Source organism: Brachionichthys hirsutus, chromosome 4, assembly GCF_040956055.1.
Source record: "Brachionichthys hirsutus isolate HB-005 chromosome 4, CSIRO-AGI_Bhir_v1, whole genome shotgun sequence".
Classification (NCBI taxonomy): Eukaryota; Metazoa; Chordata; class Actinopteri; order Lophiiformes; family Brachionichthyidae; genus Brachionichthys; species Brachionichthys hirsutus.
In genome coordinates this window covers 3,430,125-3,451,602 of record NC_090900.1, presented here as the reverse complement: position 1 = coordinate 3,451,602, position 21,478 = coordinate 3,430,125, and the positions used below count along the sequence as shown (strand labels likewise).

Sequence of the window (21,478 nt, the reverse complement as noted above, 5' to 3'; positions counted from 1 at the left end):
TTTAATGCTGGCAGAAAAACACGTCAGTGACTCTTCAGGCATGCAGACTGTTCCTGTGCACTAACGGGTGTCAAGGATTCGGAGGATATACTGAGGAAAGATGTTTCACTTGTTCCTCGTGGTGCTTTCTCTCCAAAGCTCAGCACTCGGCCTCCAAAATGGTAAGCTGCACCTTAATGCCGACTTAACACAGTACATTTATTCTTATATTACATGTATATGTACTTGAACTTAAACATAACCATTCTTCATAAGGCTTACCTTAGAGGTATGTTTAGATGGTTATGTCTTGAAAGCAGGGCTTTTAGTGCACAATGTATGTTTCACTTACGAAGAACATTCTTGTATAATATCCGATAGTGGAAGAATAAATGTTTAAAAGTGCACTGAGCCTTTAGGGCATCTGTCAGTTGTGTTGAATAAAAGTAAAATACCTCATATTAATCTATTCACCCTGAATCTAAGTTGATCTGTAATTTGTAAAAACATGAAAATATTCTGGTGAGAAAGTTGCAACAATTGCAAAAAAAAACAATGCACTTATTCTTATTTTAGGAATTAGGAACACAAAATCCATGGTGATTTTTTTTGCGGAAGGTGCAGAGTAAGAAGTCTGAGGAAAATTTCTACCTTTTAAAATAAAATAGTATTTAAATCGATAGAGAACGTACTAAGATTGTGTTTTTCATATCCTCAAAGGCTCGGCACTCTTTCCACGGACTTTCTCTGGCCACTTTGTGCTGGTCACTGATGAACCTCTAGACTACATTGACGTGTCTTTGTTGGGCAGCTTGAAGGACGCTGGAGAGTCCGGCTCGGGTTCTGAACAGGAACCGGCGAGGATACAAGGCCGTCAAGGCCCACACAGGCGGGCCCAGAAGCACTACTATGTCTCAGAAGAGGCCAAATCCTTCCTCCAGGGTCGCCTGGCTACCAGCTTGGTCCCGACGGTTTACTCCCTTGTCTTCGTCGTCAGCCTTCCTCTCAACCTTGTTGCCGTGGTGATGTTTGCGCGTCACGTCCGTCCCAAGAAACCAGCCGTGATCTACATGCTGAACCTGGCCTGCGCTGACCTGCTGTTTGGCCTGCTCCTTCCACTCAAGATCGCCTACCATTACAACGGCAACAACTGGATCTATGGATCTGTCATGTGCAGAATTGTCACTGCAGCTTTCTACTGCAACATGTACTGCTCCATCCTGCTCATTGCGTGTATCAGCATCGACCGCTTCCTGGCTGTGGTTTACCCCATGAAGTCGCTGACGTGGCGCAGCCCCCGGACGGCGACAGCTGCGTGCGCTGCAATGTGGCTTTTAGCCCTAGGAGGAGTGTCCCCTTTGCTGATCTCTAGACAAACCCTTTATTTGCCGGACCTAGACATCACCACCTGCCATGATGTGCAGGATTTGGAATTCCTACAAGCTTACTATCTCTACTTCTTCCCTATCTACTCCATTTTCTTCTTCTTCCTTCCTCTTGTCTTCACTCTTTTCTGTTACTCCCGCATTATTCGGGCTCTAGCAGCGTCCAACGTGGAGAACCGCTCCAAGAAGACGAGAGCATTAGTAATGGCCATAGTGGTGCTGACGGTGTTCGTGGTCTGCTTCACCCCGGCCAACATCGTCCTCATGGTTCACTATGTTCAGCTCTCCCACCGGTCCAGTGACGGTTCCTACCAGGCGTACCTGCTCTCCACGTGTGTGGGCAGCCTCAGCTGCTGTTTGGATCCAGTACTCTATTACTTTGGGTCCTCGCAGTGCCAGAAGCAGATTGCAGAACTGCTCAGATGTCAACGACCGGCAAGAGCAGAGAGCAGCTCGGAAACGCAAAGCACCAGAACCAGTGGGCGGACTGACGGCAGCAGGATGGCAGCAAGTAAGGTGGAGGGTGTTCAAAATGACCCGGAGACCCGGTATAGCAGGCTGGTGGCTTAACTACCGGTAGATAGGAGGCTGCCATTGGGCAATTCTTCAGGCTTTCTCTCACACACACACACACTCTGTCTGGACTGTCCCCTCTCAGAATCTAGATCTTTGCAGTACCACCTGCCATTATGAAGGATGTGGGAAGCCTACAGACTCCCTCTATTCCCACACACAGACAACACATACACCCTTATTGTATATTATATAAATGTTTTATTGTGAAATTATTAGCCTCTATATGTTATAACTGCATTAATTCCAGACAAAGACAGCAGCTGTTACACCAACATTTGTATAATACATTTAATTCATCATCTGTTGTAGACTTTAACATGGGAACGGCTGTATCGGGTTATACGCTGATCCTGTGTGGTAAATAAGGAAGGTCATTCTAAATGTGCAATTAATAAAAACTGCTCTCCAACACATTTGTGTTCGTTTGTTGTATCTGATGGTCATTCTCTGCTTTCTTTGTCAGGGCACAGCTCTGAAACACAAAAACACGTGCAAACTGTCAAAAGTCACCACGTACAACATTCGCTCCATTTCCTGTTATTGTATTTACACCAAGAATAAGTGTTGTGTTACATTTAATGTTGCATTTCGCCAAAAAACAAAACCAAATTCCAGTAAAGACTTGGGCTCCCAATTATCCACTGTCTTCAGCAGAGGCAGCAAAAAGAGATCCATTCATTACCATAGTATTAGTTCTGTGAGATGTAAAAGGACTGGAAAGAGTAAAAACAAGTTCTCTGATGTGTTGCTCATTTGTGATCTAAAGTAAAAATAATCTGCCAAAATGTGGTTCATAAAGATTCAAATATGAATAAGAGCATTGTCAAATGTATTCATGAAAGTAAAGTGCCAAAGTATTTGTACTTGATTACTTTTACCTGTGATCTGTAGAGGTTAAAGTTGCTTACCTGTTTTGCCGTCGTAGCTGTGGACGTTTTCTGGGAAGTTGAGGCATTGGGCTTGTATCTTGAAGTGTTCAACGTCTTGGGAATCTATTTTTCCTGTTCTTGCTGAAAGAGAAGACAAAAATAAGTTTCTGAATTTAAAGCTCTGCCCCAATTCTTTTAAATCCAGGGAGAGAACTTACTGAATTGCAGAATGTATCGACCCGCGACGTCCCCGTTTCGAAAGGTGTCCGTCCACAGCAGACAGTCGGAGCAGGTCTGCAGAATGTGGCCTTTGTGATCCGACAGATTTTCTTTGAAAGTAGATGCAGCGTTATTCATGTGGAAATCTGTTGTTGTGAACACAACATGCACCTATTCATGCTGCTGCTATCATGGTAAAAGACATGCGTGATGTTCACTCACTGCGAAACGTGGTGGCAAATCCCGAGACCGTCGCATTTACCTCCCCAAAAATACACCGATTGCTAGGAAGCGAGAAGTTTGTTTTTGGCAAATTGACATGGCACATTTATAATTATTCTTTACAACGTATTTAAAGAAGTCCGCTTACAACATGTGATCGCTCCACTGTATTGTCACAATTTGGCTGTCAGAAGTAGAAGACAGGACGATCCAGGAGCTTTTCAGAGATTCCAGTGCTTTGTGGTATTCCTTGGGGTTGCCAGCTCCCATCGCATACACCCACCGGCCAAATACCTTCACATAGAAATATGCTTAAACTGAGTTCTCATTGATTTATAAAAAAATAAATCAGCCAAATTTAGAATAAATGTGACGGAATAGGATCATGCGCACAACTTACCTGCTTGGGGTCCTCTGGCATGAAAGGCTTGACCACATCATCGCAGTCGGGCGCAGTCGCCGCACTGAAGGAACTGAGAGCCAACAGAAACACAGCGATGGGCAGAGCCATGCTTTTTACTGATGGTTGAGGATGGAAGAGGGAGCGACTGCAGCGCTGCAGAGGATGGACAGGAAAGATGTCTGATTCATTCCCTCTTGGCTCTGCAACAACAGCAAGAACAACAAAAGAGAAAGGTGTTGTGCAAGATGGGAGGCGAGGGGGTTTCTTCATGCTGAGCTGCACCAATGAAGGTTTTTAATGACCGTGCAGAATTCTTCTCGCAGCACTGAATAACCAACAACAACGACCCTCTATTGCTCACACTGGGAGCCACCAAATGGAGTCGGGCAATGCGCCACCACTCAGGAGGGGCTGTTGCAACCTTTCTTCCAGTTTAGTTAAGGTCGCTTCTCTGTGGGTTTGGGCGGAGTCCTTGTGGCGACAAGTTTAGGCGTCTTTCTTCATCCCGCTAAGTGTTGTAACCTGGCAACCGCCTTTGTTTTGTTCAAGTTTCTGGGAACAGTCGTGCTTTTCAGAGGAGCTGGGACAAAATGTATCGTTTTGACATGAGTGGCATCTTCTGTTGTGCACGACAAAGAAATGTTGGACGAGCCAAATGCTTCCTCTTCTGTATGTATATAAAAAAAAGAGGCTCAAACACAGGAGGAGACTAAAAGCTGTTTTATTTTTTCCCCCCACACAGATCATTAAATTGATTTAAAGGATGCATATGAGTGGAGGTTTTTTCAGCCAATACTGTACCTGCCAGAATAAGCCACAAGCTACACAGATCTCGCATTGCTGAAGCTACATCAGGAAAAGTCAAACGGCTCAGCAGGTTGGGCAGACACAGAATGAAGACTACACACGACCGATGGCAGATCTAGCATGAGACTGAACATACAGCCGCTGGATGATGAAGGAGAAAAGTTATTCCATTGCACAATATTAGATCAGTACATTGAAAGATGGATGTGAGTCTGTGTCCTCGGCTTCACTTTGTAGCAGGCTGTGCATTAGTTTGAGCGTCTTCCGAGCTCTCTGCAGCAGTTGAAGCAGTTTCCCTGTCGTCCGGGCAAAGATCTGAAACGAGAGAAAAATGATTAACAAAGAACGAAACATGAAACCTTCCTTAGATAGGAACAAAATGTGAACTGTTAGCCGACCGTTGCCTCCAAAGTGGTACTCTGGGAGGAATTCAAGGCACTCTGCCTGCTTCTTGAAGGTCTCTAAATCAGATGGATCCAGATTGCCGGTCCGCGCTTTGAAAGAACAGGCAGATCGGCCAGGAATTAAAGCAAGGACTCAAAAGCAAAAGCATTTTACTGAGCAGGTGATGTGAGAAAGATAAAAGAAGCCTTACTAAAGAGGAAAAGGTATCGCCCCTTCGACTCGCCGTCGGGGAGGAAAGTGGTGTCTTCAGACAGGATGCAGTCGGAGCAAGTCTCGTAGTACTTTCCATCGTGATATGAAGTGTGACCATTAATGATAACTGTGAAATAACAAAAATACTGAAATATAAGTTTGACATTTCTCTACATCTTTTTGTATGTGAATGTCACAAAAGGCTTACACGTAGTGTGACTGGTGATTTCTGAGATGGTGGCGTTGGCTGTGCCCTGAAGACATTTATCTGCTCCTCTGGGATGACAGAACCGTGAGACGGCGTGAGGATCGGCACCGAGCCGTGCACCCAACATGATAAAAAAATAATAATACAATTTCCACTGAACAGCACGCTTACAGGCGGTCGGCCCAGTAGAGGGCCATGACGCTACTGTCTGAGGAAGCCGACAGCTCCACCCAGGAACTGTTCACCAAGACCAGGTCGCCCTTCAGGCCCGGTTTATCCCAGGTCCCCACGTGGAACACCCACTTTCCATAGATCTGCAAACAAGACATAGGCAAACAATCCAACCAGGTCAGCGACTTGCTCTGTGTCAGGGTCACACTTCATTGTCCGGTAAGGAGAAAAAAAAAGACTTTATTTTGTTACATTTATTAACATTTCTAATGTACGAGCAGCTCATAAGAAATGACCGCTGATACTCACGGGGCTGTGGTTGTCCAGCACCAGAGGCTTAACCAGTTCTTTGCAGTCCGGTTCAGACGCGGCGCACAGGGAGGCGAGAGCCAGCAGAGCAGCGACCAGCTGAGCAGCCATGGCTGTGGACAGCAAGCAGCACTAATGCCAGGGAAGCTGCCAGCCTCCTCAACAGAACCAGAGGGGGGGGGGGGGGGGGGGGGGGGTTGTGTAACGGTGGGCTGGGCATCACACGCACACGCACACGCACACACAAACAAAAAGACCTTATACAAGCTGACAGAAGCAGAGTGGATTGTTTTCAGTGATTTTCTATGATGAAATCAGCACGTGAACCTGAAGTCATGTGACTGAACCCCAGTTCTTTCGAGCTACACGACCAGTCAATAAAGGACGAAGTCCTATTTATCATGTTACATAAGAGCCATATGGCAATGCCGCACACTCTCACGCACACATGCACGCACACACACATCTCTCAAATCAGACGTGCATTCAGGCAACCAGTTGTACTCACTTTACTCTGGAACTGTTTCCAGACTTACATGACATCGACTGGCTCAATTCCTCCAGGATAGGAACTCAGTTGGCCTTTAAAAGTTGAATATTAAATGAACCTGAATGATCCCTTTGGAAGGGATGCAAACATTGAAAGCACAATTTGAGCTTGAATGCATTTAATGTTTTCTGGATTTGCAGGTTTTTTTCTCCCATTTTTGGCCAAAGGAATAGAATTGAATAGGAAGGACGGGTTCTGCAACTTGGGCACGCAAAGCTTTGAACTGGGATGATTCCAATATATCTGCATTTTTATGCAACTTGGACAACAATAAGAATATTATTATTAAGTGAGAATTGATGCCTCCGGTAATAAACGAACGTGCTGAGATCAGCAAATCTGATGTGGCTTGAAGGTGATGTTGGACTTCACAGTTGTGCAGAATCACGGGGTGTTTCCATCCCCATCGGACCTTCATGAGTTTGTTTTGATATGTTGAATAGCGTGCGGTTTTCACATACAGTCGCAAACCCATAACACTCCAGCTCTCCATCCGGAAGACTTGTCTAATTTGAGAAATAAGATTTAAATGATGTCACAACCATCACCTAAAAACTAAAGTATTTCCTGAAAAAGTAAAAAATTCTGTCTGTTTTATTCATTTTTCATAATGATTGACATGACACATTTGTTACCGGGCAATGCCGGAGCCTCTCCCAGCAGTCAACGGACGAGAGAAAGGGTACATCCTGGACAAGCCCTCAGGGTCACACACTGACAGACAACCATTCACGCACACACTCACACCTACGGACAATGTTAGTGTAGCCAATTTGCCTTTTTGGTGGTGGGAGGAAGCTGGAGAGAAGCCGGGGAGAACATGAAAACTCCTCACAGAAAAGCCCCAAGTCAGGTTTGAACCTGCATTGAACCTTCTTGTTGTGAGTTAACAGTGCTAACCACTGCACCACACTAAACATACAATCGTGTGTGTTCTTAAGCTTTATATTCATAAAGAAAGCGGCATCCGAATGAGTCCACTGTGCCTTAAGAGTCTGAAAATGAGTGGGATTTTCTTGAAGTTTTTTAAATGAAAGTATGGATTTTGCTGCGAGTTAAAAATGTATAAGATATTAAAAATGTTAAAAAACATATTCTTTTAATCTTTTTTTTTTTTTTTTACAATACAGAGACACAAACAAATTAGAACCCCTCAGGATGTAAATTCAGCCCCTTGCACAAAGCATATCCATGAATATCTGTGACACAGAAACATCCTCAAATCCAAATCAGATTCATGGAATAACTTCTGGTCTCAGGATGGAGTTGAGGTGCAGCAGATGACGTTCCGTTTAACATCTCTTTTTCTTTCTCCTCGGGGGCACCGAGCACAAGTCTGAAACACAAGCAGACAATAAACAAAATGCTTTGCTTCTGCTGCTGTGTTTGGTCGTGATGGCAGAAAGCCGACATCTCACCTGTTGCGTCTCCAAAGTGGAAATCTGTTTGGAAGTTGAGGCATTCCGCCTGTTTCTTGAAAACTTCCAAATCAGCATCATCCAATCTCCCAGACTTTGCTGTAGGGCGGAGAGAATGAGGGAAAGGTTGACGCCAAACCTCCATCTAGTCAGTCCCGAGCAACACATTCCGAAGCGCCTGGGTTTGCACGCGTCTGAGAAACTCACTGAAGAGGTAGATGATTCTGCCGTTGAGGTTTTCCTCGATGCCACTCTCCGTCACCGTGTCCGTATAGAGAAGGCAGTCAGGGCAGGTGACCAGGTGTCTCCCAACATGGACTTCAGTGGCGACATTGTATTGAACTATTGTAAAGAAGCAGCAGAATAACACATCAATGCACACTTTACCATTGTAATAAATGCATGTCAGAATTTACTTACATGTCACACTGGTGGAGTCGACAAAGGTGATGTTCTTATTGGTCCCATAACGGCATATCCCGTTCCTTGCAAAAGGAGGCGAACACAATCAAGTAAGTAAAAATCTGCGCCTGTTGTCTGGTGCTCTGGCTGCCTTCAAGCTTTTGACATTCAAAAAGATGAAAGGTTACCTGTTTTCTCCCAAGCTAAGGGCCATATCGCCGCTGTCAGATGTGGTCGAGATGTTCATCCAGGAGCTGTTCATAGTTCTCAACTTGTCCAAGAATTTACTGTTGTCCGATGTTCCAGCGTAGAATATCCATTTGCCAGCAATCTAGACACGGATGTGCAAACAATTAAGACTCTTATTATGCAAAATCTATCAAGTTCAAACTAAACTAAAACTAGTTTTTTGGTAGTCCATCTTTGCCTGAAAATGCTACAATTTGGTTAAAAACATATTCATATTCACACATCTTTCTTCATCTAATTGACTTTTTTTGACATCTTGCAGATGTTTTGTTCTTCTCAAACCATAAATGCAATATATAAAACCATACCTGGCTTCGATCCTCCAGAGGTGTAACCAGCTCGTCACAATCTGAATCTGATGCAGCAGTCAGAGAGCAGAGAGCCAGGAAAACGACGCATAATTGAACAAACATGATCAGAAGTAAAACGACAGGCAGCTGGATGTCGCAGCAAACACTAGACTGATGTTCTCCTGCAGCACCAAGACGAGCAGAGGTGTAGTTAAATATATATGGAAGAGAGAGAGAGAAAGAGAGAGCGTGAGTGAGCGAGGTTGGGCTGGATGAGGATCTGACAGATGGGCGGACTACACTACACTTCTCCGTTAGTGAAATGGTCACATTGACAGTGCAAACTGACCTCTACTGGGTGCAAAGTTCATATGTGCAAAGGGTTATTTGCACAAGTTACAGGCAGCTCACTATTTGCACTGCGGCGTTGGCAAGAATGAGTTTGTATAAGCTCTTAGGCAGATTTTCATCATTAACTGTCTCTCCCCTACACTGCGTCTGCTTAAGTTTGCACAAAGACTCAGAAGCAAATTAACTTTTATTTTTTGTCTCTTGCAGTGGGAAACTTAACTTTTCCCCTCAAACAGCATTTACCAGATGGGGATAAACCTGGATGGATCCCTTTTAACTTGACCAGCTGACATTCATCAGGCCAGTCTTGTGATTATCCTGGCAACGCTCTGGTCACAAGTCCACCTCTCTAAACCGCAGCTACATCAAAGTGGGTGGCGGCAATAATAGTGCCAGTAATCCATGAATCAAGTTCAGTTGCAAGAACCGGTTCTGGCAGGAACATAATCTGTCTTTGTCCTGAAACATCGTCGGCACCTCTTCGCTGTACAACACAAAAAGATTGACAATGTGAAGAGACATGACTTGTGATAACATTAAACTGTCTATAAACACACACAACCCCCCCAATGTGACATCATTCATATCCAGACACACAATCCTCACAAATAAAGGGCTTACACTTTGACTAAGGGAAAAGAAGCTTTATACTAGCATATTCAAAACTCATGAAATACTCTGGTACGTACAAAAACATAATACAAGAATAAAAAAAAGAGAGAAATTTAATACATCACAAATGGAGTCCCACATAATGCCACAAAACGAGAAACATGATAAAATTTTACAAATGCATGTTCATGTATTCCCATTTATGGCTTAAATCTAATGCAAAAACTAAATAAACATATCTCTGTTCAGTTTGTGACGGTTCACCGTCAGTCCATCCCTCCCTTTTGCAATAATTCTCTTTGTTTAAATAATAATAATAATAATAATATCAAATACGCATACAAGACAGAAGAGCTACATTTGTGAGCTGTACAGTTTGCAATAAGGGAGGGGAAAGGAGAATGTCAACAGGCATCGATTAACATTTTGTACATGATCATTAATACATCTTGGGTAGTGAAAAAAAAAAGTTGAAACCAGTGATTTAAAAACAAGCTAAGTTTTAGCTTTCTGTACTACAAACCAAACCTTTTATCACACTATGATCACAGTTTTTCCGGATGACAAAGTATGAGTGACCAAAGTGACTTTTTAAGCGTGTCTTGCGGGTCATTAGCCATATTGATGATCGATCTTTTAATAGAGGGCTGCAAAGAATTCCTGCATAAATATATTGGACTAAGTTTTAAAAACAGGACTTGAGAGGCCTCAGAAAACAAAACATTTTTTTTTTATATATATAAACTATATGTAGATTTAACATCCACTCTGGTTGATAACATTTGCACCTTTTTAAAAACTTTTGAAAACTCCGGCCAAAGTGAAGGTTTTTGAAAACTCCTTACACGTCTGCGCGTGGACGCCTGTAACAAGAGTTTCAGGTTTAGAAACGTCACTCCGCGACGAGAACTGCTGTGACATGATATATGTGCGACCCGTGTACATGGCCTTAGACTTTGTCCATAGGTGTGTAAAACTCTCCTCATCGAGCTACCAACAATATTGTGGCTGTTTAAAAAAACAAAAAGAGAAATATTTCAGGTTGAATCATGCAGTATGTGGGATTTAGAGGGATCTAGTGATAGACATGTTATTGAGTATAGAAAATTCGATTTTCATTTCCATCAGGAAAGGAGGCTGGTTCAAAGGGATAAATCGGAGACACAGTGAACGTCCAGCATTGCTTCAAAGTTTAAACGGAGGCAGGCTGTGCTGGAGCTGGAGGCCCTCTGAAAACAGGTCTTAACTTTGATTTGCACAGCGGAGGCGAAAGTGAAAGATCTTAAATTCTCCACATTCTGACTGGGGATAATACAACTTCTCAGAGACATATAGGATTTAAGCGTAAAACACAATATTAGCGTTCCTCTGCAGAAACGGCCCAAACGTGAGGTGTCCCTGGGATGTCTCTCTATTTTCTCCTCCAGTAATGGACAGCGACTTCCCAAGGAATGCTTCCCAAGGATGCATCACAAGACATCCAGTTAGTTTCAATTGCATTATCAATCAAAAAAAAAAAGTGTGCATCTCTTATATCCTTTAACGATAGGATAAATAACTTTTGGGATATTTTTGGGTGTCGTATGTAAAACGCAGAGACATCCATCTGTGACTGGGGTGTGTCTCGCACACACTATATGCAAATATACAAAGAATTCTCCTCTGGGTTTTTTCCAATCTGGTTCCTTTGTACAGTCTCATAGTTGCAGAGGAAGAAGTGTTGAACGTAGCAGAGTCACCATTTGGAACTGGATTAAAAAAACATAAACAGGAGTAAAGAGAAGCGGATAGAAAACATGGCTGGGGGGTCGGCGGTGGGGCTTGAGGAAGGATGGAGCCTGGGGGGGCAATTGTCCTGACTAGGCAGGTAGTGGTGTTTGAAGAGTCACTGGCCTAGATGACATCACATTGTCTCTCTCTCTCTCTGCTTTTCACCGATTCACACCAGTTCACTAAGCGAGTGGATTGACGTGCTTCCGGAGACTTCACACGCTCATCGTCATGTTAGGAGAATACTGCAGAGATCGGATGGGGAGAAAAGCACGAGAGAAAATGAGATTCTTTCATACCGAGTCAAAAAACAAACAAACAGCAAAGACAAGAACGTGCGCGACTTCTTCACAGGTAGGTGTCGCTAAGGTCATAAAGCTATTTCACCAAACATCCCATTGTGATCATCACCATCCCAAAGAGCAGACGACAGCTGTCTTACACTTTCATTCTGAAAAGGGTTAAGGAAGTTTCCTCCCATCTCTCCATCCTCTCTGGGGGTCCCAGGCTGGTTACTCATACTTAGATTCCCAGGAGAGTTCTGGAAGAAAATGTGTGCATGAGAAACATTTCTTTGAACGCCAAAGTATCTACAAAAACAATAGATGAGCAGTGGAGTCAATTTTAATTTCAGCTCACCTTAGGGAGACTGTCCATGTCACCTGACCCTGAGAAAGGATGAAAATAACACATGATTATCAAATAGTTGGTTTTATTTTAATTGTTGTGTAAAAAATAAAGAATTTATGGTCAAATCATGGCACTATCAAAAAACCGAGTTATTCCTGTACCTAATGATCCATTCATGTGATGGGGCTCCATTCCAGCCATTCCCCCTAATGGGCCGTCGCCACCTGCCCCCATAGGGAACTGAGGAGAGCGTATACAGGAGAGGATGACACATCTCGAACAATATTCACCATTAACAAGACAACAAAGCACAGACTCTGCATATCGGTTCACTCAAACTGGAATATATAGAGAACAAAGCCTCACGTTTGGTCGGCTTCCACCTGGAGGGACTGTGTTTATAATCGTGTACATGTTGTCTCCAGAGTTGGTCGAATCTGGCGTAAAAATGGGGAACCAATGAATGGACAGAAGAGCAAAAGAGTATTATAGACGTTCAAATGTTCATACGCGGAGCTCACCTGCTGGGCTTGGCATTATCGGGGTCCCAGGTGCCCCCCCTCCACCTGGAGGTCCCTGAAATTGCAGTTTTTGGTTTTCATACATTTCTTTTGGGAACAGATTAATCACAGCAGCGGTTTAAACTCGAGCATACGAACCACGTAGCTTCCTGGAGATGCAGAAGAGTAAGGGGTCTGTAAAAATAAAACACAAACTGAAATCATGAAAGGAATTCAATGAATCTTAAAAGAGTCTTTCGGGCGTCGGTGGTGGAGCGCTTACCGAGTTAGAGTTTGGTGGATTTGGCCAGGGCCTACCCCCACCAGGTCCCCTGGAACACACACACACACACACACACAAACGGTTAGTTTTCTGTTTGTCCTCAATTCTTTTGAGACGAGTTGGCAACAACAAGTTCTCCTGTAGTCCCGGAGACGTGATGGGAACGAGCCGAAGCAGAAGAACGTCGGCTCCTCGCTGCTCCAGACCTCTACTTAGGAGGTCACATGGGGGGCTTGTCAGTCATGTGTGAGTGAGCCGGATTACATCATGCAGATGCCACTCACATGTTCATCCCAGGCATCCCAGGCCCAACCAGGGCGTTGAGGGGGGGCCTCATCCCACCTCCATAGTTCTAGGAAAAAAACCCCAAAATGCCCCAGGAATATTAGCAAGAGATTAGCTATCAGAACGCCTTGTACTCTTGAAATATTTCCATCCAATCACGCGGTCGCATACCTGAGGCCCTAACGGCACCATGCCTCTGGGTGGAGTCATCCGCTGCATTGGCCCGCCCATATTTGGATGTCCTGGAACGCGAGAAAAGGTCAAATTACGTCCGCTGGTTCCAGAGTTTCCTTCTTCCACCGTCCAGTATTTCATTTCAAACATGTCTTTCACGCTAAATTACTGAACGCATATAAACACATTCGTTACAGCGAACAAGTAAAGTGTTTTTGTTTATTCCTCGCATCTCATCGAAGCAGCAAAAGTATACACAACTTCTACACAGGTCATGGTACACAACTGCACTGTCACTTGATCCCTGGAATGAGCATGTTTGTATGCACGCAGCTCGAAGCACCCCGAGTGTCGCTATCTGAGCCATTTGCAATGACATTTCGTTCATGTGTGCACTTGCGGTGTGTATTTTGAATCGATCGATCAATATCAGAAATAATGGTAATGTTATTCTTCAAGAAATTGTGTGCTGAGCGACTGACTGCAAGAAAGTGCAGCAAACACCATGTTTGTGTTTCTGTTTGGTCTGACGGACATCGCCCCCTGGTGGTCAGATGATGTCCTACCCCCTTTCCGTGCATGAAGACGGGGAAGCAGCCGATTAATAAAACTTTTCAAGGACCGGTAGTTATCACACTGATGTACGTTCAAATACCCCAACTCGATGAGTTTAGTTTTAAACAGTGACTGGATCCTATTAAAAAGGAGGAAGTGATGGCCAGAAGCTCATTCTCATTCACAGGGAGGGGGGATTTAACTTGACAGATACAACCCCTGATTAATAAAAAGCAGACTCTGGTCGCAGTGCTCCCATCATGTGTAGATTAGCTTCATTCTGTAAGGAGATGCATCATCCGCCTACAATTAGTGGTGAACACAAGTGCGTTTTGTGTGTACCTTGCTGTCTTGTGGGGTCCATTCCGCTGGCTAACATAGCCTGGCTACCTGGGACTCCTCCAAGTCCCTGCAGACAGAACAGGATCCATCACCAACCTTATCTTCACTGATATGTGCAGACGCTGCAGGCATCCATACGGCCCTTACCTGGTTAGGTAATCTGAGGGGTGGTCTAGGTCCTCCGGGGTATCGGGGTGACATAAATGGCTGAAAACACGACACGAGTGTTATAAATACTGTGCACACAATCTACTGGCATGGTCAGGGTTCTTTAAAAGCATCCACATGTCAAAAAAGATAAACACAGGAAATCAATAGGAAAACTACATTTAATCATCAGCATGTCTCCAAATGTAAACGCTCGATGGAAACTTTTTACTCTCCACAACAGGAAACAAATGAAACTACTGTGTTTGTCTTTTTGGCTGCGATTTGGGCTCGTTTGCCTTTAACAGCCGTGTTCTCATGCGGAAGCCGACCGCAACTTCATTGGATTAGATTTATGGAAGAAGAATGAGAGCATAAGAGATTGGGTTTGTTGATGATGTAAGTGTGTGTGTGTGTTAACTGTGCCTTTTGGCAGTGCGCGTGTGTGTGCAAAGGCCTTTTCCAGCTGTGAGATGGTTTCCACTTGTCCTCGCCACAGACAGTAGCAATGCTGTTGCTATGTCTGCTGACCTGATGCCAATGTGGTCAGAAAAGTCAGTCTCCAGCGATTGAAGAGCAATACGTTAACTTGCCACTAGGAGGCAATAGTGCCCTTGTTTTGATCAGGGGCTCTTAATTACCCTTCTCTTCTCTCTCTGCTCCAGCTGTGCTGAACGTCAATTGCAAAGGAAAACATCTGTAATACTTCACTTCTGGTTTAATAGGAGGGAATAAACTTGTTTTCATTTATGCTTTCAAATATAAATGAAAAATAATTCATCATGATACATTAAATTAAAAAAATTAAATGAATGAATGAGTGAAAACAAGCAGTGCATTTGCTGAGATCATCTCCATGCGTGCATTAACGATGAAATTCGGCATTGTATTCTGTGGTATTCTCTCATCCAAACAGTAATTTATTTAGTTATTTAAGATGGCTCTCTGATAATTGTCGCAATTCTTTAATAGATCTTCAAGTCTTCAAAGAGAATCTGATAGTCAGAGGGAGATGGAAGAGGCTGTTTGGATGCTAAGTTATTTTTTGTTTTGTTTTGTTTTGAAAGCGCAGCTGAGAATTGCCATTGGAGGCTATTGATCTGCGTGCCAGATATGAACGTCTGAGTTTGACTGATAATGACGATTGATCAATGCACAACTGGCAGACGCCTTCTTCTGATGGGGAACAGAGACATCTGGGGTTTGTTTGCGAGATAATTATTTCTCCCATCAGACCCTTTTCTAACTTCTGAGAAACACACGCTGATTATATACGTACAACATAAAGGTAGTGTATAATGCATACAGTCACAGAGCAAGTTCTTTGAAGAACGCCATCATTAAAGCGACGGCTCTCCTATGCATTTGCATTTTTGAAGCATTTCGTTTTTCATGTAGACAATGTTTAAATGACTGTATCTTAATCAGATATTTCTATTTATGTATTCATTACGTCAAACAACATGAGGAAGAGTGTGGAGCGCAAAAAAAAAAAAAAACTCCCATAGATTTTGTGTGCATTGGCTAATTCATATGTAGTTTTACCAATTTACGCCTTAATTATTCAACAAGCTATGCGCCACTTACCTGAAAGAAACCTGGGGGAACGTGTCCCACTGGCATGCCTTCCCCTGGAGGAAGGTTCCCAAGAACAGGACTGGGAGCCGCTGCCGCACTCTGGGAACGAGAGTCAAAAGGAAACAACAATTATGAGCATAGATTCAAAGGAGGAGAGTAAAACATCCCAACATATCTCGTATCTCCGCTGTGCAGCTGCAGGTCCAGTGTGTAGAATGTATTGCACAATATCTTTGTTAGGTATATTGTATAGTATAGTACAACTCACTTATTTACATTGCAGATGAAGCGTTTACATGGAACATACGGTATGGTGAGTTTATACATTTAGAATGGATTAAGTAAAAAAAGTTCAAACCAGGTGTAACCTGACCAGCAGCAAAATAAACTGAATTAAAATAAGTAAGATAAACAACAACTAACCCCCCCCCCCCCCCCCGTCTCACTACTTGCCGTCTCTCCCCCAGTGAGGCATTTCCTGTTCATGCAGATGCCCTGCTCTGCCGGCCCAGGTTTATTTTTGTACCGTATGTTTTCTGTTGTGTTTGTCCCAGACAGGCGGCGGTGGCACATTTCAGCATAGCTTCAGTCTGCTTCCTGCGGCATTGTGCTGGCCCGGCGTTACCACCCAGCACTGCCCTCTTCCTCATCCTCATTAGGATTACAGACCAGACAACATGCCGTGCGGGACAGTGTGCATCCATGCACGCATTGCTGCTCACACACAGCCTGCCCAGCGTCGCTCTGTCCCTTCTCACTTTTCTCTCCCAGCTGGGGTTAAAGAGCAGCTGACTTTTTAGGTCAGACAAGAACGAGGTTTAATCAGAGCCTCGCCGTTCCCTCATACTTCCTCATTCCACTTCATATTGTTCAATCATTAATTTTCAGCAACAGGGTGCAGGGTGCAGCTTTTTGTTTCCAAATTGTCCTGCAAACACATCTTATATTTGTCTCGACTGATGAATGCACAGCCGGAAACCGGTTCTGGCCATTGATGGTTCAGTGGTGACAGACTTGGGCTGGTTTATTGCGATTGGTTGGTTTGTTAGCGTCACAACATCATATGTGGCTTTATCTCCTTTATTTTCATCTGCCTTCTCACCCTGGATTACCCAGAATGCCTTTACTCCCTGCCAGCCAAGAGGTCTGCTGAGTCTGCCTTCATACAGAGAGAGAAAGCGAGGGAGAGAGAGAGAACAAAGTAAACTGTGTGTGTGTGTGTGTGTGTGTGTGTGTGTGTGTGTGTGCATGTGTGTGCGTGCATGAGTGCACCTATGCGTGTTTGTGCCGGAGTGAAAGCACTGAGGGAGGATAATAAACATCTACCTGACCTGCTGACAGAGCAATATTTTCCAAATATGGCAACTAGGAAAACACAAAACAAAAAAACAACAAGAAGAAGAAAATATATTCCTGTCCCCAAAACCCGGCTCCATTCTCCACCTACGGATAATACAATAATAAAAACAGCACCGGGCACAATGGGAAGTGCTCTGGCACTGACAGTCTCTATAGTCTTGATGATGGAGAATCAGGTCGACTATAAATGAGATTAGAATAATCAGAATGAAACGCACGAAGCAGGTGAATCTCGTTCCCAGTTTGTTGTTGGATTAAAGTAGCTGTGTAAACATTTCTTAAGTGGTAAGTAATCACCATGGTAACAACAACCTGCACCAACAAGCAGCAAAGGTTCATTTGTGTTTTTGAATGCGTGTTGAAGTGCGACGTGATATCGATGCGTAGGTTCAGACGAGCAACGGCGAAATCAAGAAAAGTTTTCCATCCGGAAAGACACACAGCCACGTCTCATCACGCGTGGCTTTCTCCACGCCGCTGACTGAGGAGTTGAACTTCTAAGGCCGAAACACGAAAGTACCAGAAGAACATGTACGTTCAAACACTGAAGGATCTGGAGAAAACACACACACACACACACACACACAGCTGGAGCGCTGTTACACTGCAGTTTAGTACTTCACCAACTCATCAGACTTTGTTTTTCTAAACTACATTCACGGTACATTAATCCCATCAGACTTAAGGGGCTCAGTAATGCGTAATGAGATAACTCTCATCCCCATACGTTGACCCGCTCTCATTGCTCTATAACGTGTGTGCGTGATGCAGGCATACATTGTGTGCGTGAAGGTGTGTGTGGGGGGGGGGGGGGGGGGGGTCACTTTCATTCAATGCTTCAGAGACAGAGACACTCGGGGATCCGTGAGAGGAATCTCAAACGGCTGTCTGAGTCTATCCCCCTCTCTCTCCCTCCATCTCCCTCGCTATCTCAACCGGCATCACTCGTTTGCTTTCTCCACCCCTCCGTCTCTCCGGCACGCGGTTCCTCTCAGACAAATCAGCTCTGTCTCATTTCTTTGTCTTCATAACAAAGTGTTTCTATCACACGCCTGGAAGCAGTTTTAAAGGACAGGGCTGGTGATATTCTATATTTTGCTTTTTTTGTCATCAACAAAAAAAAATCACTTTAATGCTGTTGAAAAATTATATGTATATTTATAAGCAAATGACTCCACATGAGACGCATCACATTCCTTCATCATGAGAAGTGTAACGTTAAATCAATCGATCCTGCATCGTGTGTATTTAAATAGGGGCTAGACATGCAGATACTACGACGAGTACATCAGCATTTATATAACAGCATCCAACAAAAGTAGTTGTAGTCCTCTGTTTGAGAGCCAAATCTTAAAATAAAATAAAAAGATGAACGTTTTATATCATTTGTAGGATTTAATGGGTATGGGTTTTACCACCAGAGACAAAAATGTAACAGGAGGCAGTTTTGGCGATTCATAGGTTCACGCTTAGGAAATGCCACTTATCTTATGGAGGTGCCAAAATGAATATAACAAATGTCCTATTTTTGCTGCTGTGGAATTATTCTCAAAGTGAGCCGTCGATGAGGTTGATGTTTCGCCAAGCACCAGCCTCGCCCTTAAATTTGCTGTGTTAATGTTAACTTCTCAGTATTTTTGTGTTATAATGTGAAAAAAGGAGGAAAATATGGTTGTTTCAGTTTCCTGAAGCCTGACTTGTGTTCAGATGTTTTCTTGCGAGGGACAGACAAACTCTTCAAAACCAAAATATATCGACCCAAAGAACACAGAACAACGGAAAATTCTCAAAATGTAAAACGTGAGAATGAAATAATGTTCCGTCATTCTCAACGCTCTTTATTTTTGTCCTGAAGAACATTAACAATAACAATGAATGCATTATCTATACAGTTGGAATTTGATGTTCTGTCAACCAACTAATCAATTAATCCCTTCATATTTATTTTCCAGAATATAATTGAGGCAAACAGATTTTGCCTCTACTATTCAATGTGTAGAAAAAGACAGGAAAGTCCCTCGTCCCTCATCGGGTGTCATTGGAGAGCTCTCGGGGTGGGGGGTGGGGGGGGGGCAATTGAGGGTGTGGAAGGGTCACCACTGAGTCCCAAGGCCACCCACAGGATATACTTATGACCTACACAAGAGGTAACTCTGTCCCTCCCCTTCTCTCTCTCCCCCCCCACACTCTAGCCATCCTCTCAAATGCCATTAGTCCACTTCCTGAACAAGGGAGGGGAGGGTGGTGGTGGTGCGCACACACCTACAGGGAAAACACGTATTCTGATGTGCACATTAAATTTTGAGAGGAACACGAGGATTGATTTCTGCATTAGAGTTTATGCACAGAACATGTTAGTCCCTGACAGAAGCATGGAAACATTACATCCCCAAATCTCCCTGCTATTCCTGATCTTACAGTTTCACAAGTGTCCTGCATTTGTGGATGTTTAGCAGTAATCCTATTGGGTGTTTTACAGTTATTAAGTTTTTATCTATTTTATCTATAAAACTGTATTTAATACACAAAGTAATTAAAGGTGTATGCATCCACCGCTGGAAATAGTCTCTAACAATTAGACTATTTACACTTTGGCCAGTTTTAAAATCACTAAGATATTTTTTTTTATGCGATTACCGGTACTCATTTATTAGTCCACCACGGAAAGCCCGTCAGGCTTGGAGATTCACAACTTTCAGGAGTCCAAAAGAGAAATTCTGGGGACATCCGAGTCCAGTACTCCAGCTCTCAGTATAGTCTAACATTACAGGGGCAATAACAGAACAAGCCTGGTCTACCTGGTCTCAGTGGATGATGACAGGCAGGGCCAGATCAGCTGCATGGTCGAAAGAAAGAGGTTTAAGATGTAAAAGCTTGAGGTGAAGATGAGGTCATGCTCTTTTCAATGTAAATATAAACTATCGATCCACCTAAAATCCGTAGATTTCGGAGATCTCTGACGCTGAATTGATTTAAGTCATTTTAAAACACATCACCGTCCTTCTGGAGCTAGAAGACCAGACGCATGAGTCAGCAGAGATAAAGACATAAGCTTATACAACCGCAAAAGAACAACCCCCCCCCCCCCCCCTCCCCACAGGGGTTAGTTGGGGCCAAAGAGATAATATGCTGGTCAGATCATGTCAGCGTTCTCACTTTGGCTCTGCGCTCTCTACATGAACTCTGCCGTGACTTCTGCAGCTCGGCCTCTGGATCATTCACTCTAATCTCTTACACACACACACACACACACCCACACACACACACACACACACACACGCACACACACACACACGCAATCTTGAAGATTGGCTCTGTGTAAACCTTTGCAGAATATTTACTCTTTACCTCCAGGTTTGGCCAGGGAAGAGTGAGAGCTATCATCCCAGTCTCATGTGGTTCCATATCTACGCATAGATTTCCCTGACCAAGCCCCTAAATGTGATCATCAACGATTAGAGCAGCGGTAAAACTAACTCCACGCAGCTCTACCAGAGCCCATCCACCTCCTCGCCTTAGGTTAACCTCCACTTCTGCACCAAGCCTCCGCCTTGGACCGTTCCCACTACGGAGCAGCAAGACGTGTAAATATGTCAACATGGCATTAGCGCACCGGCTCGGCATGCCCAAACATGCATGTGACATGACTCAGGGTAACACGCCAGTGGAAAACAAGCGCTCCTCGGAGACCACGGCTGCACACAATAGGCCAGCGGACGAGGAAGGAAGATGATAAGAAGGCATGAAGAGGAACGCAGGAGGACAGAGAACAGGGACATAGACAAACGAACTATACTCTAGAAGAGGACAGTGAAAATTCACGTCTCTTTCTCAAACTGTTGGGGAAGCTGCAAACCATTTCCATCACTGCTCAAACTCTGGTAAATCTCTCTCTCCTGTTCACTCCCTCCACACTCGCCTCGCTGTTCATTGCCATGGCAATGATCTTACAGTGAGTCGCATCCACATCTCCCTCCTCCTCAGCACTGCCGAGAAGAAACGAGAAAGAGAGAGAGAGAGATGGGAGAAATGGCTCTGTTTCCCTGGAAACAGACTGGGGGTCTCCCCAACCCCCAATGGTTCTCAACTGGTTGGAATCAGCTTGTTACCCACAATGCTTGGAGTCAATGCATTTTCTGTTTTCAGGTTGTTTCTCGCCCCTCTCTTTTCCTCCGTCTAATCTTAGTCACATTTGCGCGCACACACATACGGGTCAAAACTCAAGTTTACATTTCATG

The 21,478-nt window shown here is 44.0% G+C and overlaps 3 protein-coding genes across 3 annotated transcripts in view; 1 reads left to right on the top strand and 2 right to left on the bottom strand.

Moving 5' to 3' along the window:
* Positions 1-100: 100 nt before the first annotated feature.
* f2r (coagulation factor II (thrombin) receptor) lies at positions 101-2,108 on the top strand. Its single transcript, XM_068760768.1, has 2 exons — positions 101-161; positions 700-2,108. Exons 1-2 carry the CDS (start codon positions 101-103, stop codon positions 1,932-1,934), a joined length of 1,296 nt encoding a protein of 431 aa, XP_068616869.1. The 3' UTR covers positions 1,935-2,108.
* Positions 2,109-4,368: 2,260 nt separating this feature from the next.
* LOC137893349 (saxitoxin and tetrodotoxin-binding protein 1-like) lies at positions 4,369-5,860 on the bottom strand. Its single transcript, XM_068738807.1, has 6 exons — positions 5,746-5,860; positions 5,437-5,579; positions 5,266-5,333; positions 5,056-5,184; positions 4,859-4,954; positions 4,369-4,775 (listed from the first exon to the last, which is right to left on the bottom strand). Exons 1-6 carry the CDS (start codon positions 5,854-5,856, stop codon positions 4,687-4,689), a joined length of 636 nt encoding a protein of 211 aa, XP_068594908.1. The 5' UTR covers positions 5,857-5,860; the 3' UTR covers positions 4,369-4,686.
* Positions 5,861-11,602: 5,742 nt separating this feature from the next.
* LOC137893145 (single-stranded DNA-binding protein 2) overlaps positions 11,603-21,478 on the bottom strand; it is a 35,916-nt gene continuing 26,040 nt past the window's right edge. The window contains exons 5-17 of the mRNA XM_068738589.1: positions 15,891-15,980; positions 14,304-14,363; positions 14,157-14,223; positions 13,257-13,327; positions 13,085-13,152; positions 12,801-12,849; positions 12,677-12,712; positions 12,539-12,593; positions 12,384-12,454; positions 12,179-12,257; positions 12,027-12,055; positions 11,830-11,928; positions 11,603-11,632 (exon numbers count right to left, since the gene is read on the bottom strand). Of these exons, the coding sequence (XP_068594690.1) occupies positions 11,603-11,632; positions 11,830-11,928; positions 12,027-12,055; positions 12,179-12,257; positions 12,384-12,454; positions 12,539-12,593; positions 12,677-12,712; positions 12,801-12,849; positions 13,085-13,152; positions 13,257-13,327; positions 14,157-14,223; positions 14,304-14,363; positions 15,891-15,980 (804 nt within the window). The remainder of the gene's footprint in view (positions 11,633-11,829; positions 11,929-12,026; positions 12,056-12,178; positions 12,258-12,383; positions 12,455-12,538; positions 12,594-12,676; positions 12,713-12,800; positions 12,850-13,084; positions 13,153-13,256; positions 13,328-14,156; positions 14,224-14,303; positions 14,364-15,890; positions 15,981-21,478) is intronic.